Genomic DNA, 22,783 nt, shown 5'->3' on the forward strand with positions numbered 1-22,783 from the left:
TTCTTACCCAGTTCAGCATTATGGTCTGAAAGTCAGAAACTTGTATTTATCCAAAAGTCCTTTCTATAAATCTTCTTGAAGAGGAAGCATTTTTGCAAAGGCATCAGAATGAAACCATATCTGTCTATAATGACAAAAGACTTCAGGAGGTACCTTTAAATCTGTTTACAATGCAACTGACAAAGTAACTTGGTTACTGCTGTGACATACACTTTCAGATAATAACTAGAATTATGACTGATAACATTTTACCAGGACATATCAGATTTTTAGGAATTCCATATAATCTCTATATCTATATTAGTAACATGTACCACACAATATAACCTAAGAAGATTAAGTTCCCATGTAATTTAATGTACCAAATGAAACTAATTAGTTTACATCTCTCTTTGGGATGTTTCAGGGGTCCTTTGAAGCATCCCAAAGTTAGCTAGAGGTCAAAAGGACTTCATTAGAATTTGATTTAGGAACTTTTGTCAAAAAAATATCAAAAGGGTTTAAAACAGTCAGATAATATCATAGGTCACTGTGAAACAATAGTTATTCACTTAGCCAAAGTAACAATAAAAGATTTCAAAAGCAAATACAGATCACTCAAAAGGTAAAGAAACTTAAAATCTGTTATCAAAGGCAGTTCAGCATTTTAGGAAAACCTGTCCTCTTAACAGAGAGAACAGCCAAATTCAAGTTTTGCACCAGCTTACTTTTAAAATTCATTTACTCAATCAAATTTATTTCAAACTCAGTCAGCCCTGACCATGCACAAAACTCTTTTCTTGGGGTCCACTTTCCACAAAACTTTTTATCACTTTCTGTATCCATCACTTTATTTTTCCATTCAGAAACAGCCACCTGTAAGTCAGACCTACTTCCTTTTCCCTTAATAAAATGCAATTCCATGCCTCATACCTTTTTTTTACTGAAAACACACATCCTACTTTCTTTAAGCAACCATGGACTGTCCTTTATATCAGCACTCTGCAGTTTGGTAAACATAAACCCAAATAATTTCTTGAAAAATGTGCTTTCTTATAGAAAATATCTCAGTGTGGCACCAAACATATTTATTAACAGTCCTAAATACCTTTTGTTTCTCTGCAAAAGGAAGCCAATGTTCAATAATTAATGTTTCAGTATCTTATTTGGGAATGACCTAGCTATTCAATAACCTTCCATCACTTAATTTAGCACAACTCTAGAATTTCAAGTTACCAGAATCTGGAGAGACTATTTTAGACAGACATTCCTAAAGCATAATTATTCTTAATAGAGTTTATCTAAAAGCTCTTATCTCATTTACATTTTCTTTCCTTAAAAGTTTCTTTACATTGAGTTTTGTTTTGTTTTTTTGCTGACAAATTTGTAACAGATATAACAAGATTTTATTTAGCTTATATTAAACCTAGGTGCAGTAAAAGTATTACACTTAATGTTGATAACTCTGAAGACATGTCTGTATCAATTAGATTTGACAAACTTATACATTAATACCAGATATTAATTTAATACTGAATATTTCCCAGTTCACGTGAACCCGAAATTCATTTACTTTTAAGTCAGTTGAACAGAGCTCATTTACAAATTAACCTCAGCAATATTATCCAAAGACAAAGACACATACTGAGACATACAAATATCCAGACAGACACAATGAAAGATTTAGCTTCATTTTCTAAACTTAGTCATAAATCAGGTATCACAATATAAAATTCACTAGTTTATAAATAACAGTTGGAATAAGTAAAATTTTTAAAGGCTTCTTCCCATTTTCCTCTCAGTTGCAGGAGTTAGAGATGGTCTAGATAAGGGTTCCTGAGAGCCCTGGTCTCAAGGCACAGAGAGAGAAAAATCATGTTCTCCTAGTAGGACTTGTTCCCTTAGGGTCAAAATTCTGAAAAGACGTTTGATCAAGCTTGCTTTTACTAACTGTATATGCAAAAAGAACCAGTTTTCAAGAGTTTTACCTAAACCAACTTTCTCTGGAGTCTAAACAATATGGGCCACACATATTCCCATTTCACAAGGCAGAAGGGCCATCACAAATCACAACACAGAACACAAAGTATAAAACACACACAGGCCCGGCCATCCTAATGAGACACTCCCTTAAGTACAAAATTGCAGTCTCTCAGAAAACCTCCTATAGAGACACAGAACTTCAGATCCGAGTACTAACAGAGTAAATGGAAATATCTCAGGTCTTCAAAAATTTCAAAGGAAGGAAAGGAGGCCAGGTTGAAGGAAGAGGGGAAGGAAAGGGGACAAAAGGGGTGGCCTTATGGATGTCTCCTGCCACCTGCAGACACCCAGGTGTCATGTGACCCTTCCCTGGGCTTCTAGGAAGGGAGGACGGGAACTCAACCCTACCAGAAACAAGAGACCAGACCAGAACCAGAATTCGAGTTCTCTGCCCACCAGAGGTGATCAGGCTCCGACCCTCAGTTCAGGCTGAAGCCCTTCAAGCAGACTCCTGCGTACAGGACCAGGACAGAAATAAAAAGGGTAGGACAGGAGAGGTTGAAAAGAGGAAAGAGAGGGAAGGGGAAAGAGGTCAATACAATCTCTTGTTCCTTACCCTGTTGGGGCACTCTGGCCAGTCGTCCGCGTCAGGAGGAGACCAGGGAAAAAAGGGTCCCGGTTGCGGCCACCGCGTCTGGTCCGTTGGCAGGTGAGCTGGTCCCCGCGTACCCTGAGTGGTCAGGATGTCAGTCATAGCAAAGAAGAGGTCCCACCAAAGTCGCCATTTGTTGCAGGAAGGGGGACCCCTTCCAGGGCCCGAGAGTGGGCTCTTGTCTAACACTTGGAAATGAATTGTCCGAGGAGACATATGTGCTGACAAAGCAAGAGACTTTATTGAGAAGGGGCACCTGGGTGGAGAGCAGGAGGGTAAGGGGACCCAGGAGGACTGCTCTGCCATGTGGCTCACAGTCTCGGATTTTACAGTGATGGGATTAGTTTCTGGTTGTCTCTGGCCAATCATTCTGACTCAGGGTTCTTCCTGGTGGCACGCGCATCACTCAGCCAAGATGGATTCCAGCGGGAAGGATTCTGGGAGGATATATGGACTGGCATCTCCTGTCTCCATTTGACCTTTCCTGAATTCTTCCAGTTGGTGGTGGCTTGTTAGTTCCATGTTCCTTACCAGGATCTCCTGTTGTTAAGATTAACTCATGCAAGTAGTTACTATCGGGCCTAGCCAGGGTGCAGTTTCAGTCAGTGGTTCCCCTAATGGTATCATAAAGCCTCAAAACATGGAGTCTTTCCAGCTGCTTTGGTTTGTTTACTTCTTAAGTGAGTGGGGGGAGGAAAGAGAAGGAAATAAAGTTTACTGAATGTCTTTAATTCTATCTGTTTTCTCGTGCAATTCTTACAACAGTTCTGTACGATATTATTATTTGTATTTTTCACATCAGTCAAGTAGAGATTAGTGTGTTTAAATTCCTTGTGTAGATCTGCACAGCCCAGGTTTCTGGCACTAACTCCAGCAATCTTTCCACTACACTACCTTGCTTCCTGAGGTCACTGAAAAACTAAATATAATTGGATGCTTTCAAATGATGACTGATGATCTTTAGACAGGTGGGACCTGGGACCCTCTGCTGCAGTGCTTGCACCTGGACAAATGTCTCCTCAAGCTACAAATTACAAAGAAACTAAAAGGGACTAAAAATAACTGTGTGCATGCGCAGCTGGGGCAAATTATGGACAAAAAAATACAAAAAGACCAAAAAACCCAACTGCCACTTCTAAAGAGCCGGGAGCAAAGACAGGGTACTGCCCATGCCCCCTGCACACACCAGCTCGCGCCCCTCCCCCCTTGGAAAGGCCACAGGAGTGAAAAGGTTCCCTTGCTCGCTCCCCCAAGGTGGGGGGGTGGGGGGGTGCGAGCTTGTTCCTCATATGGGGTGAGGGTAGGGGTGTGTTCAGGGGTCGGGCCAGAGGGGTGGCTTAGGTGTTTTTCCCACCCCTTTGGTGGTGTTGTGCACAGGGCGCATGCATAGTACCCTGCTTTTGCTCCCGGCTCTTCAGAAGTGGCAGTTGGGGTTTTTTTTGGGTCTTTTTGTATCTTTTTGTCCATAATTTGCCCCACCTGTGCATGCACACAGTTATTTTTAGTCCTATATAGTTTCTTTGTAATTTGTAGCTCAGATGTTTGTCCAGGTGCAAGCATTGCAGCACTGCAGCAAAGGGTCCCAGGTCCCAGCCAGTCTCAATTTGATAAGTTAAATGTACAGTATTACAAATGAAAGAAATGGTTAAATATTATCAATTATTTGTGGTACCAAATTGTATTCACACAGAATTTCTCCTTTCCTTAATAACTGGAAAGATGTACTGCAATAAATTTTGTCTATTTAGATAAACAGGCAGTCATAAAACTACTCTGTCAGTATGGTCTGATTGCTTACGAATTTTAGCCACATGTATTCATAATATAATTAATTAATATCTAATTGTTTCACCTTTCATTTGAATGAAACTAAGAACTTGTTGGTAATAAATACATGTCTTTGGCCAATTCTGATTTGAAATATGGAGTTTCCCACTTTCCTAACTAAATATTTCTTAAACAACACAACCATGCATTTAATTCAGTATCACTTTATACCTGGCCAAATATGTTCATTTTGGGGGCAACCTGAGCATCATTAGCAAAACTGGAAAATCCCCACCTGGTCTAGAATCTCTTGAAAAAATTACTTGAACACTTTGGTGCTTTGAAAGCCCATTGCCACAAAGTTAAAACAAAAGGAAAAAAACCCTATATCTCATCTCACTGAAATATTTTAAAGATTACTGTTATAAAGGTCTGTCATTCATCCATTCTCTTTTATTCAAGTTGTCTTATATTATTCTATTTCATTGCAATTGGGTTCCAATCCATTTGAAATCTGTATTTTCCTGCAATAAGTGCACATAATCACATTTCTTTTTGAACATTCAGGCGGCTACATACAGTGTGAGAATCTAATTTTAGAACAGAACACTTATGCTCAACAAACACTATGCAACAAAGAAAAAAAAAGGAAGCAAAATATGGTGCTAAAAATAAGTCTTGTTTTTCATGTGACTGAGCAAGTTGACTGAGAAAATGCTTGTTATGAATTTGATATCCATCTGTGTCAAATGTTTCTCAGAGACACAACATCAGGAATTTTTTTTCAGTAGGTAAAATATATGGGATTTATATTTACTGAAATCACAGAAGCTTATATTTAGATTTTACTTAATACCTCCTCTTTTATTTACCTTTATCAGAAAGCAGGTAAATGGGAATATAATTTCAAGGTAAGTCATCTATAATTGCCAACCCAGCCATTTCCCTGAGTAGGATTCCTAATAAAAATAGTGGCTTGATTTACCTTTTGAAGGCTGTGTATATCAGACAAGTATTATATTTCCATAGTCCCACTGACCCAGAGCTGTGATTTCTTATGTAGAAACAATTAGCAAATAGGAATTTCAGTAGTTTAGTATTGCGCTTTTAGTTCTTGTTTGTTAAATACCTACACTTGCACACTTATTTTTTTTAATACTTACATTCTCTTCTAACAAGTGCACAGATCACCTTGTCAGGAGATCATACTTAAAATTTTAAATAAGAACTTCATTATATTAATATTTAAATAATTGTTATTCTGTACTTGATCAATAGGGGAAATCCTATTGTTTTTGCTATTAAATACCTATAACAGTCCAAATTCAGTCTTTCTTTACCATTATATATAATAAAATTAACCAAGTTTCATTTTAAACTTTTCGTATGGCATCTTTTAAACTGAGACCTGTATGATTGGTTCTTCAATCAACCATACAGTCACTTCTATCTGTTCATTAAAATATCAATTTTTTTTACTTAGTGCTTTTTCACCCAAAGGTATGACCTAATTTTATAATTTTATGATTCTTATTTTGTCACCAAAATTGTTTCCCTAGCCTGATTCCAGTTGGCTTTCAGTAGTAATTGTATCTTTAAAAGGGTAGATTTAGAGATACTCCATGACACATCTTGTTTCAGATAGCAAAAATATGTTTAAAGGCAGGAAGTATTAATTTTTTCTTATGCATCTTAAAATAGTATGATTGAAATTTTATAAATCCCAGGAAATACTAATGCTTTATATTTCAACAGAGAACAATTAAGTAATGCTATGTTATAAAGAGAAACCAATACCAGCCTAGGGTTCATATTATCCTGTTTTCTAGTCAATATTTTAAATAATGCTATAGGAAATGATATTTGGCAGTAGGCTGCATGTCAGCCTGTATGTCACATTGCCTTCAAAACTGAGTTAATATGACAGTTTCCTACAGCTGCGAGAGGCATTTGTAACAAATATGACAAGCGCTGGTATGCTTAAAAAAGAGCATTTAAAAGAAAAAATATAAATATACAATATATTTATATATATATATAAATATAAATATCCAATATTAAAAAATCCAATATCCAATATAAAAATATCCAAGGTCTTGAATACAGCATAGGAGAAATATAAATTAACCAATGAAAATGAAAAAAAAAGGTACTTAAATAACTATAAAAACCCATTAAATAACTGTAAAAAAAAGTCATTTCATATGTATTCTTTTATCCATTTCTTTATTTATCCTGTCCATATGTCAAGAAATGTTTATAGTGGCAACACACAATACTGATGCAGATGCAGTGAAACTGACACAAATACAGTATTCTGGAATAGAGTAAGCACAAGAAAACTGCTGTTGCTATTATTGCAAAATAATTATTACAGATTTTTTAAAAATTTACTAATATGTATTAAAATGTTCATACCTTTTGATCTTGTGATTTCACGTCTAAGAATCTTCTCTAAAGAAATGATTATAGATGTGGAGAGAGATGTTCAGAGATGTTTATCACAGCATTATTTATAGTAGCTCCAAATTGGCTATCCCCCAACCCCAATGGAAAAGTTAAATGATTTTTGGCAAGTCTCCTTTGTAGAAATTTTTTATTTTTTAGGTTTTTAGAATATTTAATTATAAGAATGATGCCCACAATATAAAGTGAAGTCTATTTAACTAGATGAGCTCAATTACATAAATTTGCATAAGGGATTAAAAATACTAGAAAACCAATACAATATTAACAATTGGTATCTCTTCTAGACAGAATACTCAGGTAAAAAAAAACTATACTTTTTTTTTCTCAAACAAATGAAAGCACTAAATGTTTTTGTGGGTTTTTAAAAATGAAAAATAATTTTTTATCTCAAAGGAGTTGTTTCAGATTTCTAATTTCTTCTGGTTTATGGTTTTTCAGAAGTACCTAGAGTGAAATTTCTTTGAATTTTTTTTCATTGTCATTCATGTGATGAACATTTTGGGGGAAAATATTACAAATATGTGTTTTTTTCAACAAATATATTTTTTATGGAAAAGTTTATACTGTATTCATGTTCTGGAGGTACATTTCCTGAGTATAAGTAAAATCAAGTTTTTATTTTTGTTTTAAACCAAGGAAAACTTTATAATTCATTTTTCTTTTTAATAACACATGAAATTCATAATCATTAACACTGCAGTCTTTGATGTTAACATGACATTTACCAAAAAAATGTTCATTGCAAAAAGAAATCACTAAGGGTAGAGGATTATCAAACCCAGAAATTTAAAACAGTATAGATAGGAAAGGCAAGCTTGATTTCATAAAAAGCCCAAAAAACTAGTCTCCTTAACAAATCAACTATATGGTGAACAGTATCATTTCACAAATAAAATTTATTATATATGATAATGTTACCTTTCCTATCTTTGTAAATCATTTATCTACCATTTGACTGTAGAAAGTAAGTCCTTGAAATGGAAAAATCCAATGATTTGTATCCAGTAAGCTGCCCAAGAGATGTAGTTTAATTTTATCAGAATTTATTTTCTGTATTGGTCTTCCACTAAATATTTCAATCAACAAACTTATAGAGTACCTCATGTTAGCAGGCACTGGACTTCATGATGTAGATAGTCATGGTCCCTGGCATTCCTGGAGCTTATGTTCCTGTGGAGGAAATAGATGGAAAACAAGAAACAGACAAATAAATTAATTACAAATTAATTAGGAGAATTATGTCAAATTAAGAGCCCAAATGGAGTTAATCATTTTCTTTTTCCTCCCTTCATTAACTTTCTAACTGACATTTAGATGAATGTAGCAATGCATATGTGGAACACTTTTAATGCCACCAGATTAGCCCTGTGAAAACACAGTGGAAATAACTTGAGTACCATACTGTACAAACTAAAGCAAAGCCTTAAAGCTAAATTATCCCCTAGATTCTTCCCTGGCATCCACTCAAGTTCAGGGCAAAGGAATGAGGGAGCCAAAGACCACAACCGAAAACTCACTGCACTAATCAACGGTTTTGAATATGCACTCACAAAATAACTCATTTAATGCTAAGAACATTTTATTGCTGGAATGAACACTAAGCATATAACCTTTTCTATCCAAAATAAACTTTTGCCCCAAATGTTTCATCATTTGATCTCAGGCTCTTCTCCATATTCTCAGTCTTATCTTCAGTTACTCCTACTGAATACAGTTGACATGAAAGTCAGCTAAAGGTATGTGGCTCACAGCTCCATGGATGCAATTATTGTGACGTGTGCTTTCAGTGCTTATCCCGTAGAAATTGTATGTTGCTGAGAATGATTGATTTATTACTGCCTTTGTACTAGATTTTGTCATTACTCATTATTTTCTTTGTCAAACAGACCCACACTCTTCTTCACATACTCACCCAGTCCTGTCTCTCAGTAAGCAAAGTAGCTGATGGCTCCCAACAGCCCACTGTGGAAATATGTAATGATAACCCTTTGCAAAAATGGCATCTAAGAAACTATACAAGAATGGAAATTTTTAGAAACATTTTTAAGAATTCTACTGATTACTTTCTCAAATAATTTCGGAGGTTTGTGTTGCAGACTTTATTAAATTTATTTTAGTGTTTTTCTTATGTTTTGTTATTGAAATTTAAACTTATTTCTTTAAAATGTGGTTTAAAAAAATCTTTATGTGCTATTTCTCCGTGGAGTAATTTTTCTGTCTTTTACTTCTTAGCTGCTCATTAATTTGGAGGCTGCATATATTAAGTGGTGTTTGTCTATTATTAATTAATAGGTATTTTCCTATTATTAATAAGTATTAATAGGTATAATAGGCATATATTAAGTGGTGTTTGTCTATTATTAATTAATAGGTTTGTCTTTTATTAATAGGTATTTGTGTATTATTTATTAATAGGTATTTTCTTTATTTCAAATATACACATGCATAAGTATAACTGATGGAATACATTATGACATATTAGCTCTTTCTAACTATAGCCATGTCTATATGACAATAGGCTTTGTAATAGAGCTGAAAAAACCAATAAAAAAAACTAACATAGCCCAAAAATTGTTTTTGGAACACTGAAATTATTAAATTTTGTTAATTTTTATTTAGATACTTTGTGTGCAGATACAACATATCCTTTCTAAAATTTACTATTTTAACCTGAAAGTTAAAGCAAATGCATTATTGAAGACTAAGATGTAATTTTCAATAACTTTATGAAGTAAACTATTTCTGAGCATTTCTTTGTGGTTGGTTAAATGATATAATTATAATAATAAAAGCTTTTAAAAATTGTACTTTTCTGACTTGTATGATTTGTGAGTATCTTCTCAGTAGGCAGTAAAATGAATTATTATTCAGTTCAAGTCCAATACGTACCTGTCCTAGTTCTTGATCTTAAGGGGATTATTGTCCTGTAAATAAAAGCTATTATATAGTCCAATACCTCGCTATGAGAACACATGGGAAGTTAGGGAGTTATTCTGGTTCAGATGAATCAGTTAAAGGTTGAATTGAGCTTGGGATACTTGTGACAAGGCTGGGAATGGAAGTATGGAGAGGAGGGGGAAGAGGGATGTTGTTTAGATTAGACTTACATTTGAGACAAGGGCATTCCAAACATACATTGGAAAGCTGGAAAAGTCCGGACCTTTTGCACAAGGCAATTTGCATATATTATCTTAGTTTGTTTTCAAAGAAACCAGACCTGGTAGGTGCAATGCCCACCAAGTGGTCATCTCAGATTTAACTATTTAGTCTCACAAAATTACAAGTCTTTTGCACTTAAAGAGGCCCACTATTTGCCTTCCTATCTGGCATTATAATGCAGTTTATCAGATGCAGATGCAGTTAATCAATCAGAGGTCATTTTTACTGTAAGTCATTGTTGCCTATAAACATAGTTAACAATTTTACCCTTAGGTTGCAAGGGATCACAGATAGCTGACTAAAGGTCAAATTTTTTAAGCAGTAGGGGAAAGAGCATTTTTCCATATTAGTAAGTATAATTAAGCATCTGACAAAGTATGTCCTCAGAACGATTTGGTAGCTTGCCCGAATTTTCATGGCTAGTAACTTGGGAAGCAGAAATTCACACTTATTCACACTTATGGCTATCTAACCCTAAAATGCCTGATCTTTCTACTCCACTACACTGAAAAGGAGAGTATTTTCCTTGGTTGGTTATCTTAACAGCAGCGGCTTTTGACTACTAATGAATTCCTTCAAAGAAAATATTTATGCATTTTTTAGAAAGAACAATACTAATATTTTAAAAATTATAATCATATATGTAATTGACAACACACATTCAATCTAATCCTTAAAGTCATATACGTGTTTTTTAAAAGATCTAATAGAAGCAAACAAGGGTAAGTGGCTTTTTTGGAAAAGGACATATATACACAAAGGACTCAGGTACGTAACAAAAATGAACATTTTGATTTTTAACTAGAACTTTCTAGAAAAAAATGCTTGTTTTCTTTTGTATCTTTTTCCAAGTTGGCTTTTGGTTCATAAATGAACAAAATAATTTCTGGCATCATAAGCATAAATCAACTATCTTCTTGCCTATCTTTGGCCATTTCTTCTTTTGTCCATTTTTCAGTATAAATGGCTTGATTCCATGTATTGAAAAGAGCAACAACAAAGGCCTAAATCTTCAAATCTTCACATCTAATAGCCTTGCTCTTTTAATTTCCTGTTTGTTGTCTATTAAGCATCCTTTACCACAAGCCTATTTTCCATTCTATCTTTTCTCAGGACAGCGCAGTTCGGGGTGTTTGTAGTCCTAATCCAAAACAAATTATAAGTGTCTAGGCAGTGTTTCACCACCATTTTTTTGCATGCCCCCTGCATTTTTTATCTTCTGACTTTCAATATAATATCAAGAGCCCACCCCCCCAAAAAAAGTATTTGTCTACCTTTAATTTTGGTAATTTGCAACAAAAGTATAATATATGGATACTTTTTTCAAGATATATCTCCAAATCACCTCCCATATTCAAACATGTCTCTTCTGGCTGGGGAGTTTTTCATGTAGTATGGTTCTAGGCATTGCCCATGAAACTGAGCAGAACTGTATATGATAATGTATACAATTAGTGCATAAGTTAGTATGTAAAACCATGTGGACTTAAAATGTATATCTGAAAAGTCCAAAAATATGACTTCAAAATGTAAATGTGAACTCAGAAGACTGGTTAACCTGGTGCAATTATTGGAATTACATTTCAGCATTTGGGTACTGAGAGGATGATTATTAATATTGTTGTTATGAAAATATATATAGGTATAATATTTTAAAATATATGTCCATCACATCTCTGTTTTTATTTGATGCTGGTATTTTTTAAGATCCTTAAAAATGCAAACTAAATATGGTGAGCACACCATCAAGTAAGATAGATCTTTGTTGCTATGGTAATTACTCTTCTACAATGAATGTCTCACACAGATACTATGGGTTGTATAGTATTTTGAAAAGGGAACATCTCCAGCAGTTTTGTTCATCTGGGTCACAGCTGTGACATCTCTTTTCATATTTACCAAATGGTTACTAAGTAACACATGCCTAAGAAAACTAAGATTCTGTAAAAGCTTGTTAATATTTGCACTCCTCAACTGAACTCTAAGCTCACAAATGGGCTTTTTGCAAAGGAGCCTGAATTCTTGGCAATGCATGATAAATGTCGGCCAATTTCTTCAACCATCTGCAGATAAAGGTGCATTAGACAATGATAAAACCATAACAGTGAAAGTTGTATAATAATTAATTCAGAGCCACCTGTACACACAATTCCTTTTACAAACATATCGCAATGTTTATACCAAAAAAAAAAAAAAAAAGGATTTTTTAAAGAGCAGATTTAATCCAATGTGCTAGTGAAGTTTAAGATAAAATATGTTGCACTGATTATTGGTTATCTTTTACAGAGACTCACCTTGAGACATGTTAACAGTAATCAATGTCTAGATGAACCTTCTGAAGAAGATAAAATGGTGCCTACCATGCAGGACTGTAGTGGAAGCAGATCTCAACAATGGCTGCTAAGGAACATGACTCTGGGGGCATGAAGACCATTTCCCCTAAGCCATGAAAGTGTCTACACTTATGCTTTTCCATTATTTCAATTAGGAAAAAATATTAACTTTGTTGAATTGAAACTTTTAAAATCCTTTTAGTATTCTAAAACACAGTTGTTTATAATTCATTTTTAGGAATGTTTGCTTATTTCCCTACTAAAATTTGTATCTGATTAAAAAGCACACAGACAGAATAAATAACAGCAAACTGTTATTAAACATCAGAACAACTTGAAAAACAAATTGTGTTTGCTTTTTAAAAAAAAATTATTGCCATCATGTCACAGGATTAGTTGGGGGGGGGGTATTTTTATTTTTTTCTTATAATGTGGAAAAAGGGACAATGTAAATGCCTTATAAAATAACTTCATTATGAAATGTTATATTGTTTTATAAACTCTGTTTCTACTGGACCTTCATGGAAACATGTTGAATTTCTATGTCAACAGCAAGGCCATACACTGAATTACTTCTGAGCAATGAATTTGTTGCTCAAAAATCAGTTCCAAATTTTGTACCAGGAAAAAACTTAAATTGGATATTGACATCTCATAGAGTTCTTATAAAAACATCACATTTAAACAAAAAAGTGGAGGAGAATTTGAAAATTCAATTTAAAGTACATGAAATCAGAAGAAACTAGCTAGTCATTGAGGGGAGCAAAATGAAGCTAAAAAACAACAATTGAAACATTTTAAAAAGATATTCTGTTTGGGTTGCAATCACTTCTAACACAGGCTGAGTGTAACAATCAGCTTGGTCCCAGAATTGATGTGGGAAACTCAATTTTTAACCACTTTGTCTCATAAACTATACAGTTGTTTCTCTCTTCACTCTAGAGACTGGGACTTGTCACTTAGGCTACACAGAATTGTAGGTGAAGGGTAGAGTATTAGCCCTAATTTTTAATTCTTTGGCATTTAGGATTTTAGTTAAGTCACTGTGACTACTTTATTTTTATATTTAAATAAAATAATGCATTACTATCAGAATTTCATTGCTATGCCAGAATATCGAAAGTTTTCATCACTGGGGGAATGAACTCAATATATATCCATTAAACTTTTATTTTAACTGAAATGCTAGATATCATTTGCCATAAATTATGACTCAAGGAACACAGTCATAATTAGGCTACCTTCACATGTTCTTTTTCCATCTTAAAGCACTCTGTGTTCAAAATACATAAGTAGAAAACATGAAAAAAAAGAAAAATCTGTGACACCATTTGACACCATTTAAAATGCCCATAAACTTGCTCTACATACGTATTTTATTCATTGTAAATGCACTCAGCAGCTAAGAGAAATTTTAGGCAGGGGGTGGTGGGGGAATGGAAGACGTGACCTCTAGAGTAGAGGATATCATATCGTTGGCTCTCATCCTTTCTTTAAAAGCTCTAATAGAAAATATTAATCAGTTTGATCAGGTTGGCTACAGGCAATCAATCTCTCTCTCTCTCTCTCTCTCTCTCTCTCTCTCTCTCTCTCACACACACACACACACACACACACACACACACACACACGGAGCTCACTTTCTAAAAGCTAGTAATATCGTGTACAATTTTCTCAGCTAGCATTCCTTCCTTTTTTGGCTTTAAACTGGTATAACTCTAAGGAAGAATTATACTACATGGAGCATTTCAGGTTTACTCCTTAAAGTGTAGACATCCCTCACCTCAAAGTCTCTTGAGAATACCTGAATTTTTTTTCCATCTTTAAAACCCTTTGCGTTCAAAATACATGAGCAGAAGACATGAAAAGGAAGAAAAATCTATCCGTGAAATTTGTGCTGATATGTTTTAAATTTATTTAAATTTAAAATTATAAACAAAATTTTAATGTCGGGGCATTTTTTTCTGACGAGAAAATCCATTGCTTACAGCAAACTTCTAAGGAAGCTGTGACTCCTAAGAGCTAGTAAACCACTGCCATAAATTGACAGTGGTCTCACAAGTCAACTGAGGTCTGACTTGACAATCACATTTTCCATTTTAACTCTCTTCTTCCCTCTTTTCCTCTCGTCCTGACTAAAATATGACAAAATGTCCCTGCAAGGCATTCTTCCTTAAATTTAAAAAGCTTAAACACTCAAGAACTCTTTTATACAATCTGTTTCACTTATTATGGACTTGTCAATCAAAATGCATATGTTATCTAGTGAAGAGTCAATGACAAGTTTTTAAAAATATAGCTACTCCACTGAAACTGAATTTGACACATTTTGGAAGCATTTTAAGTATTTGAAAGTTCATTATGGTCATAGCAAAAATACAGGAAATATGAAAACTGCCTGAGCTTGAATGCCAGAGAAGAATTTTCAAAGAATCCTCATATGGTTTCAGCAAATGCTGTGTCTAACAAACAAAAAAAAATATTAAATATTACAAACCACCAAAAACTAATGACTAATTAAATTTTCTTTTCAAAAATACTGTGTTCAATACAGAAAATTAAAATCATGAGTGGATTCACAATGCATTCATCTAATACACTCCTTGTCTATGAAGCTAGACTAATAAATACTTCAAATGACTTGAATCTTCCTCATCTGAGGTCTTCCCCATTGAAGTTAATGTCAACTCCAGGCTTCCAGATGCTCAGATCAAAACCCTAGAGTCACTTTTGACTCCTCTCTTTCTCTCTCAACTTTAATTCATCAGCAAATTCCCTTGATTCGGTATCTGAAATATAACCATGAACCAATGACTTGGCACCACATCCACTGTGTCACTACCTGTAACCTTTTAAATTGAAATATGCATATAATTTGGTTTCCTAATTTCCCAATCCTTGCCCCTAATTGTCTTTTTTCAATACAACAGCCAAAGTCATTCTGTTAAACATAAATTTGATTGTTTCACTTCTCTGCTCACAACCCTGTGACTTCATGTTTCTCCAACCAAACTTCTTACAGTGGTCCTCAAGGTCCTTCATGAATAACATCCCTCTACACACACACACACACATACACACACACATTTCTGACTGCCCCTTACTTATTCTACTGTGACTGCCAAGCAAATTTCTGTCTTAATGTTTTGTTCTCTTGCCCAACAGAACTCTCACTCATTTCCTTTATGTCTCTGTTCAAATACCTCATCAGTAAGGCAAACCCTTCTCCCTCCTGCCCTCTCTATTCCTTGTACACTCTTTGACAAACTACAAATTTGCTTCTTTATATTTTGTCTATCATTCTACCTCCTCACCCCCCAACATCCCCATCTCATACCCTAGAATGTAAGCCTCCTAAAACCCTGCACTTTGGTAGTTTTATTCACTGTGATATTCCTGGTAGAGTTCTTGGCACATGGTAAATATTCTTTAAACATTTATTGAATTAATGAACTGAAAAATGTGTGTTAAATTTGCTAAGTGCTACTGTATCATATTTTTGGCATATTATTTTATATTTTAAAGTAAAGTCTAGTAATATATTTAGACAGGATTTGCATAACTGTCTCCAAATATAATTTTCTTACTAATACTCTTCACATTCATGTATGGACTATGTTTTGTTCTGTATGATAAAATATCCTGCCTTATGGAAATGAAACAAGACATTTTATAAACATGCTACTGTATTATATAAGTTGCTCTATTAAGATAAAGTAATTTTTATTTTTATTTTTTGGTTGAGTTCGGTGGCCATTTGAAGGCAAAGATTTTTATTTCTAGAGGGGAGACATACCATTCTCTTAAGAATCATATGTATTTTCATGGTTTCACAGGAGCAATTACTAAATTTATTTTCTATGAGCAAGTCTATGAAAAAAACACAATTGTAGAAACTTTGAAAGGACTTTACAGATGACCTAGCCTTAGTTTACCTGTTAATAGATAACAAGCCTGAGACCCAGATGTGTAATGTGGCTTGCCCAAAGATCATATAGCTGTAATCAGTGTTGCCAGGACTCATCATTGTTAATATAACCTAATATTGTCTTCAATTAAAAAGCACTCAAAAAAGGCACAATAATGAGAAAAATGTCTTTGTTAAACATTTTATGGTAAGTACATTGATTATTCAGAGATATATAAATTCTCACTACCTTTCGTGCTTAAATAAGATTAGTTCTATAAAAGACTGCTATAGACAATAAATAAAGACCTGCAGCAAAAAATAAAGAGATTAACAGGAAACAGAATGATTACAGAATATTCTAGTATTACTGGGCAATAGCCTCTTCTGCAGTAACTAACAGAGCATCCTCCCCCCTCACTTCTATTTTCCTTATAATTATGTTCAAAGTAAAAGATTGGCCTACAGCTTGCACAGAATTAGACCATCTATTACTGTGACCATTGGGTAGGTTCTAGGTTATGCAGCTTCAAAGACTGCAGGGTAATAGGCAGAGACTTATAAGCTCCCCAGTGGAGCTCTGCAGACTGTCATAAACACAACCCACAATTTCAATTTTGCCATGGTGCTTAGAAACAGCCTAATAATAAAAAGGGGGAAAAAAGTAAAGAGAGAAAAGAATACAACAATAAAACAACAGGAAAGATTTTACCTTTTTAATTTTTTGGTGGGAGGTTAAGAATATAGTACAAATTGGTTCCGTAAAACTTAAAATTTTGGCTACCCCCCTACATTGTTTTCACCACTTGTGAAATGATGATCTTATCTGATCACAACCATTTTATTGGCATCTTATTTACAGATGCTAAAACTAGTTTCAGAAGAGGCAAAACTTGTATGCATTCTCAAGTTATAATGCATGCTGATTTAATAAATACGAAGAATTTAGGAAATTCAAGATCTTAATGGATGTGTCATCATCTACAATCTGTCTTTATGCACAGCTGATATCTACAAATCTTGAATAAATTTCCAGTCAGTTGGGCAGCAAAAACTTGGTTAAGTCTTAAGACAGTTTGTGTTTCAGGATTCAGCCACTACCTAACATTTTTTCTCATTTTTCCTCAATATGTCAAAATACGGAATCAATAAAATCAGCCACTCTTCTGTATAGCACACAAACACATCTGGTGTGACTTACACCATGTTCAAATTGCTGTTAGGTATAAGGTGTTGTATGAATTTAAGGTACTGAATGAACACCAGCAATGTGTTTTAAATAGTTTGTATAAATTTGTGTCCAACTTTTGTTTTATATTGTTCAATAAGTTCTAAAGGCAATTTTAATTGTATTTGTTTAAAAAAATCCTTCTAAAATACTAGTGATGCAGGGCAGCTTTTTTGTTAACTATCTTTTAAGATAAAGACCACTTCTATGATATTTATATCATCATTATAAAAAGTTATCATTTTGCTTTTGTTTTTAGCTAGGGAGAACAAATCACTTAATATTTTGTTTTTAATGAGTAAGAATGAGGACGGGAAATTAGATGATTAAGGCTATATCTATAATGGTTAAAACATGAAATTTTCATCATGCTTTTAATTTGGGATAAAATGAATGTAAGCTGCTGCTTGGTTTCAGTTGTACTTTCAGATAAAAATAGCACAAGTGGGGAAAAAAAGGACTTGATGATTTTATGATTTTTTTTTTTTGGAGCTTTTGCTTTTTCGGTCAGTGTAGCCACAGCTAAGGAGAAATAATTTCAAAACTGTTTTAGATTCATGCTTGGCACACAGTTCTTTAACATTTATAAAAGTAGACTGTGCATCAAGAATTACACATTTTAAATGTTGTAAGCATTACTAAATAATTGTTCCTCTGCTATAAATTTCAATATTTATACATTTTTGTAGAATTAAAATATACTAATTTAGTCTTCCTTTATGTTGTCTTTTTAAAAAATTTTGTCAGCATTTCAAACAAATAATTTCAATATTTTATGCTTATGTTCCATTTTGTAGATTTTAAATAAATAATAAGTGCCTATGGATATCTCTTGGCAGTAAGAAAATACTGTGGTCCCAGTACAATTTTGATACCAAAAATATATAAAATAGAAACATTAAAATGTGCATATTTTAAATTTATCATTTTATTTACTTAAAATTGTTTGATTCTTTTCTTTTTCTGTTTATAAAAATGACTTGAAATAGAAAAGTTAACATTTGCTATTATATGATGAAAATTATTTTTCAGAATACTGTGCATCATACCCAATTCCTTGATTCGTGTGCTGGAATCCTGGAAGACAAGTCTTGTCAGAGTTTGGAGGAGCAGGTGGAGGCTACCCACACTACAGTGAAGTGATTCCCCAGGATCAGCCCTACATTCCTAGCCACACACAGAATCAAGGGATAAAACAATAAAATACCATTTCATTTGCTAAGCTAAAAGAAAGAAGGAAGGAGGAAGGAAGGGAGGGAAGGAGGGAGGGAGGATTCTAATATCTATTTTCATAATTTTATTCTGAAGAAAACTCACCTAAAATATTGCATTATGTCTGCATGATTGAGAAGCTCACTGATTTGAAAACATTATGAATAACACATTGCTTCCAAAACTTTTTCTATAATTGTCAGTAAGAGTAAAGGATATTGTCTAGATTTTATATCTTATGCCCAAAAAGTCCCTTCTTGGCTTTCTGTAACCTGGTGGGACTCCAAGTTACACCTTTTTTTCTGCTACATTATTTTCTGTTACTCTTGTCCAACAGCACAACCTTGTCTTTCAAGTGCACCCCAATGTTTATAGCAGCACTATTTACAAGAGCCAGGACATGGAAGCAACCTAAATGTCCATCAACAGAGGAATAAAGAAGATGTGGTACATATATATTGAAACAATGGAATATTACTCAGCCATTAAGAAAAATAAAAATAATGCCATTTGCATCAACATGGATGGACCTAGAGATTGTGATACTGAGTGAAGTAAGACAGAAAGAGAAAGACAAATATCTTATGATAGTACTCACATGTGGAATCTAAAAAAAAGTTACAAATGAACTTATTTACAAAACAGAAATAGAGTCACAGATGTAGAAAACAAACTTATGGTTACCGGGTAGGGAGAAGGGGAGAGGGATAATTTGAGAGATTTGGATTGACATATAACACACTACTATATATAAAATAAATAACTAATAAGGACCTACTGTATAGCACAGAGAAGTCTATTCAATACCTTCTAATGGCCTATATGGGAAAAGCATCTAAAAAAGAGTAGATATATGTGCATGTATAACTGATTCACTTTGCTGTACACCTGAAACACAACACTGTAAATCAACTATATTCCAATAAAAATTTTAAAACAAGAATACAAAAAAAATTTACTTACTGCTTTTAATGCTCACTTACTTACTGCCTCCTTCTCTCCACCCTCCACGCCCACCAAGCACCCACCACTTGAATAAAAAATACCAAAGAGCAGGGATCTCAATTACATTGTGATAATGCATGTATCTAGAACAACGCATGGCACATACTAGGCACCCAATAAATATTTTTTGTGTGCCAAATGAATTCCATATTTTCTCCCTTCTACTGGTGTACTATATTCCATGCCTAGGGTGAGGGGGAGGCAGAAAGAAAAGGACTTTGATATTTTTCTTGTTCTTTTTATGTTGATACATTTTAACCTCCTCTTTACTTTTTAAATGTCCTCCTACTAAGATTACATTGTCTTTCTTCACTGCAAAACTATTAATTTTTAAGGGAATGGATGTATTTGGAACTTAAGACAACTCCATAATTATATGAGTATTAGAGTAATTAAATTTGGTATGACTCAGATGGGCACTTTCCCTCTAACAGAAGCATGGTATTTTGTGATAGGATAATGGAATGTTAGGATGACAAGGCAGCTGGAGATGTGATCAACCCCTGAATCATAAAATAATATTTGCTATCACAGACTAACTTTATTTGTACATATATATTGTTATTTCTCTCTAAGGTTTATTTGTAAAGACTACATATATACTACTTCCACATTCCTAGGAATATACATTTAAAGTGAAGACATAAATTTATAAATTCCAAATTTAAAAAATACTGATAATTAAATTCTCCCTACAGCGCCCTTTATTAGGGTCAACATTTATGTGCACGAATCTCTGGAGTTGAGTAGGGAAATGGGCTTCTCCCTCTTATGTTTGTCAAACCTGAAGTGGTATCAGCTCTCCACCTTGACACTCTCTTCTCTTCCACCTACCACCGATAGATCCAGGAGGCCCTAACACTGTATCATTTTTGGCAAGAGGTAGAAGTGCTGGTGGCAGACTCTGAAGACCTAAGGACAGTTGATTGCACCCAACAGAAATCTCTTTCATTACCAGTCAAGCAGTAGACTGGTACTCTTGCTTCGCCACTCTTGTGAAGTTAACCACTCAGGTCAGGTTTTTTAACCTTGAAATAGATCCTGATATTTTAATCCTATAATTAGAGTGTGGTGGGAAGAGTAAGAATTTTAAAACCTGGTGACTTACATTGCCAACTCTCTGTTGGCTGAGCTGGCAAGCTTCTTGGTCCTTATCAGCCAACATGCCCACTAAGGGTATTCCTTGAAGGGCACTTGAATGGATTAACAATGACTCAGGTAGAGTGCCTCTTGAAAAAAAATATGAGCTACCTAAGGGCAGGTTTATGGTATGTATGACATGTTGAGTGTTGATTCCTCCATCTAGAAGAAAAGCTGATATAAAGGATGGTTTTGATGGATAAGAAATGTCCAGGCACTTTGAAACACAGGAGAATAAGAGGACCTACAAAAACAAACCCACAACAATTAAGAAAATGGTCATAGGAACATACTTATAGATAATTACCTTAAACGTGAATGGATTAAATGCTCCAAACAAAAGACACAGGCTCACTGAATGGATACAAAAACAAGACCCATATATATGCTGTCTACAAGAGACCCACTTCAGACCTAGGGACACATACAGACTGAAAGTGAGGGGATGGAAAAAGATATTCCATGCAAATGGAAATCAAAAGAAAGCTGGAGTAGCAATACTCATATCAGATAAAATACATTTTAAAATAAGGAATGTTACAAGAGACAAGGAAGGACACTACATAATGATCAAGGGATCAAACAAGAAGATATAACAATTATAAATATATTTGCACCCAACATAGGAGCACCTCAATACATAAGGTAACTGCTAACAGCTATGAAAGAGGAAATCGACAGTAACACAGTAATACTGGGGGACTTGTAACACCTCACTTACACCAATGGACAGATCATCCAAACAGAAAATTAATAAGGAAACACAAGCTTTAAATGACACAATAGACCAGAGAGATTTAATTGATATTTACAGGACATTCCATCAAAAACCAGCAGATTACACTTTTTTCTCAAGTGCACACAGAACATTCTCCAGGATAGATCACATCTTGGATCACAGATCAAGCTTCAATAAATTTAAGAAAATTGAAATCATATAAAGCATCTTTTCTGACCACAACATTATGAGATTAGAAATCAATTACAGGCAAAAAAACGTAAAAAACACAAACACATGGAGGCTAAACAATACGTTACTAAATAACCAAGAGATCACTGAAGAAATCAAAGAGGAAATCAAACAATGCCTAGAGACAAATGACAATGAAAACACGACGAACCAAAACCTATGGGATGCAGCAAAAGCAGTTCTAAGAGGGAAGTTTATAGCTATACAAGCCTACCTCAAGAAACAAGAAAAATCTCAAATAAACAATCTAAACTTACACCTAAAGGAACTAGAGAAAGAAGAACAAAACCCAAAGCTAGCAGAAGGAAAGAAATCATAAAGATCAGATCAGAAATAAATGGAATAGAAACAAAGAAAACAATAGCAAAGATCAATAAAACTAAAAGCTGATTCATTGAGAAGATAAACAAAATTGATAAACCATTAGCCAGACTCATCAAGAAAAATGAGGGAGAGGACTCAAATCAATAAAATTAGAAATGAAAAAGGAAATGTTACAACAGAAACCGCAGAAATACAAAGCATCCTAAGAGACTACTACAAGCAACTCTATGCCAATAAAATGGACAACATGGAAGAAATGGACAAATTCTTAGAAAGGTATAACCTTCCAAGACTGAACCAGGAAGAAATAGAAAATATGAACAGACCAATCACAAGTAAGGAAATTGAAACTGTGATTAAATATCTTCCAACAAACAAAAGTCCAGGACCAGACGGCTTCACAGGTGAATTCTATCAAACATTTAGAGAAGAGCTAACACCCACCCTTCTCAAACTCTTCCAAAAAATTGCACAGGAAGGAACACTCCCAAACTCAATCTATGATGCCACCATCACCCTGATATCAAAACCAGACAAAGATACTACAAAAAAAGAAAATTACAGACCAATATCACTGATGAATATAGATGCAAAAGTCCTCAACAAAATACTAGCAAACAGAATCCAACAACACATTAGAAGGATCATAAACCAT

At 34.2% G+C, this 22,783-nt stretch overlaps 1 protein-coding gene across 6 annotated transcripts in view; it reads left to right on the forward strand.

Moving 5' to 3' along the window:
• Nucleotides 1-12,742, forward strand: part of GALNT13 (polypeptide N-acetylgalactosaminyltransferase 13) — a 574,171-nt gene extending 561,429 nt beyond the window's left edge. For 4 of the 6 annotated variants that reach the window (XM_057551814.1, XM_057551813.1, XM_057551816.1 and 1 more), the window contains one exon: nucleotides 8,737-9,108. In XM_057551814.1, coding sequence (XP_057407797.1) covers nucleotides 8,737-8,925 — 189 coding nt within the window. In that variant the 3' untranslated portion in view covers nucleotides 8,926-9,108. Of the gene's footprint in view, nucleotides 1-8,736; nucleotides 9,109-12,295 lie in introns of those variants that run through there. The other 2 variants (XM_057551815.1, XM_057551817.1) reach the window with 1 other exon arrangement.
• The last annotated feature ends 10,041 nt before the right edge of the window (nucleotides 12,743-22,783 follow it).

Source organism: Balaenoptera acutorostrata, chromosome 8 (assembly GCF_949987535.1).
Source record: "Balaenoptera acutorostrata chromosome 8, mBalAcu1.1, whole genome shotgun sequence".
Lineage (NCBI taxonomy): Eukaryota > Metazoa > Chordata > Mammalia > Artiodactyla > Balaenopteridae > Balaenoptera > Balaenoptera acutorostrata.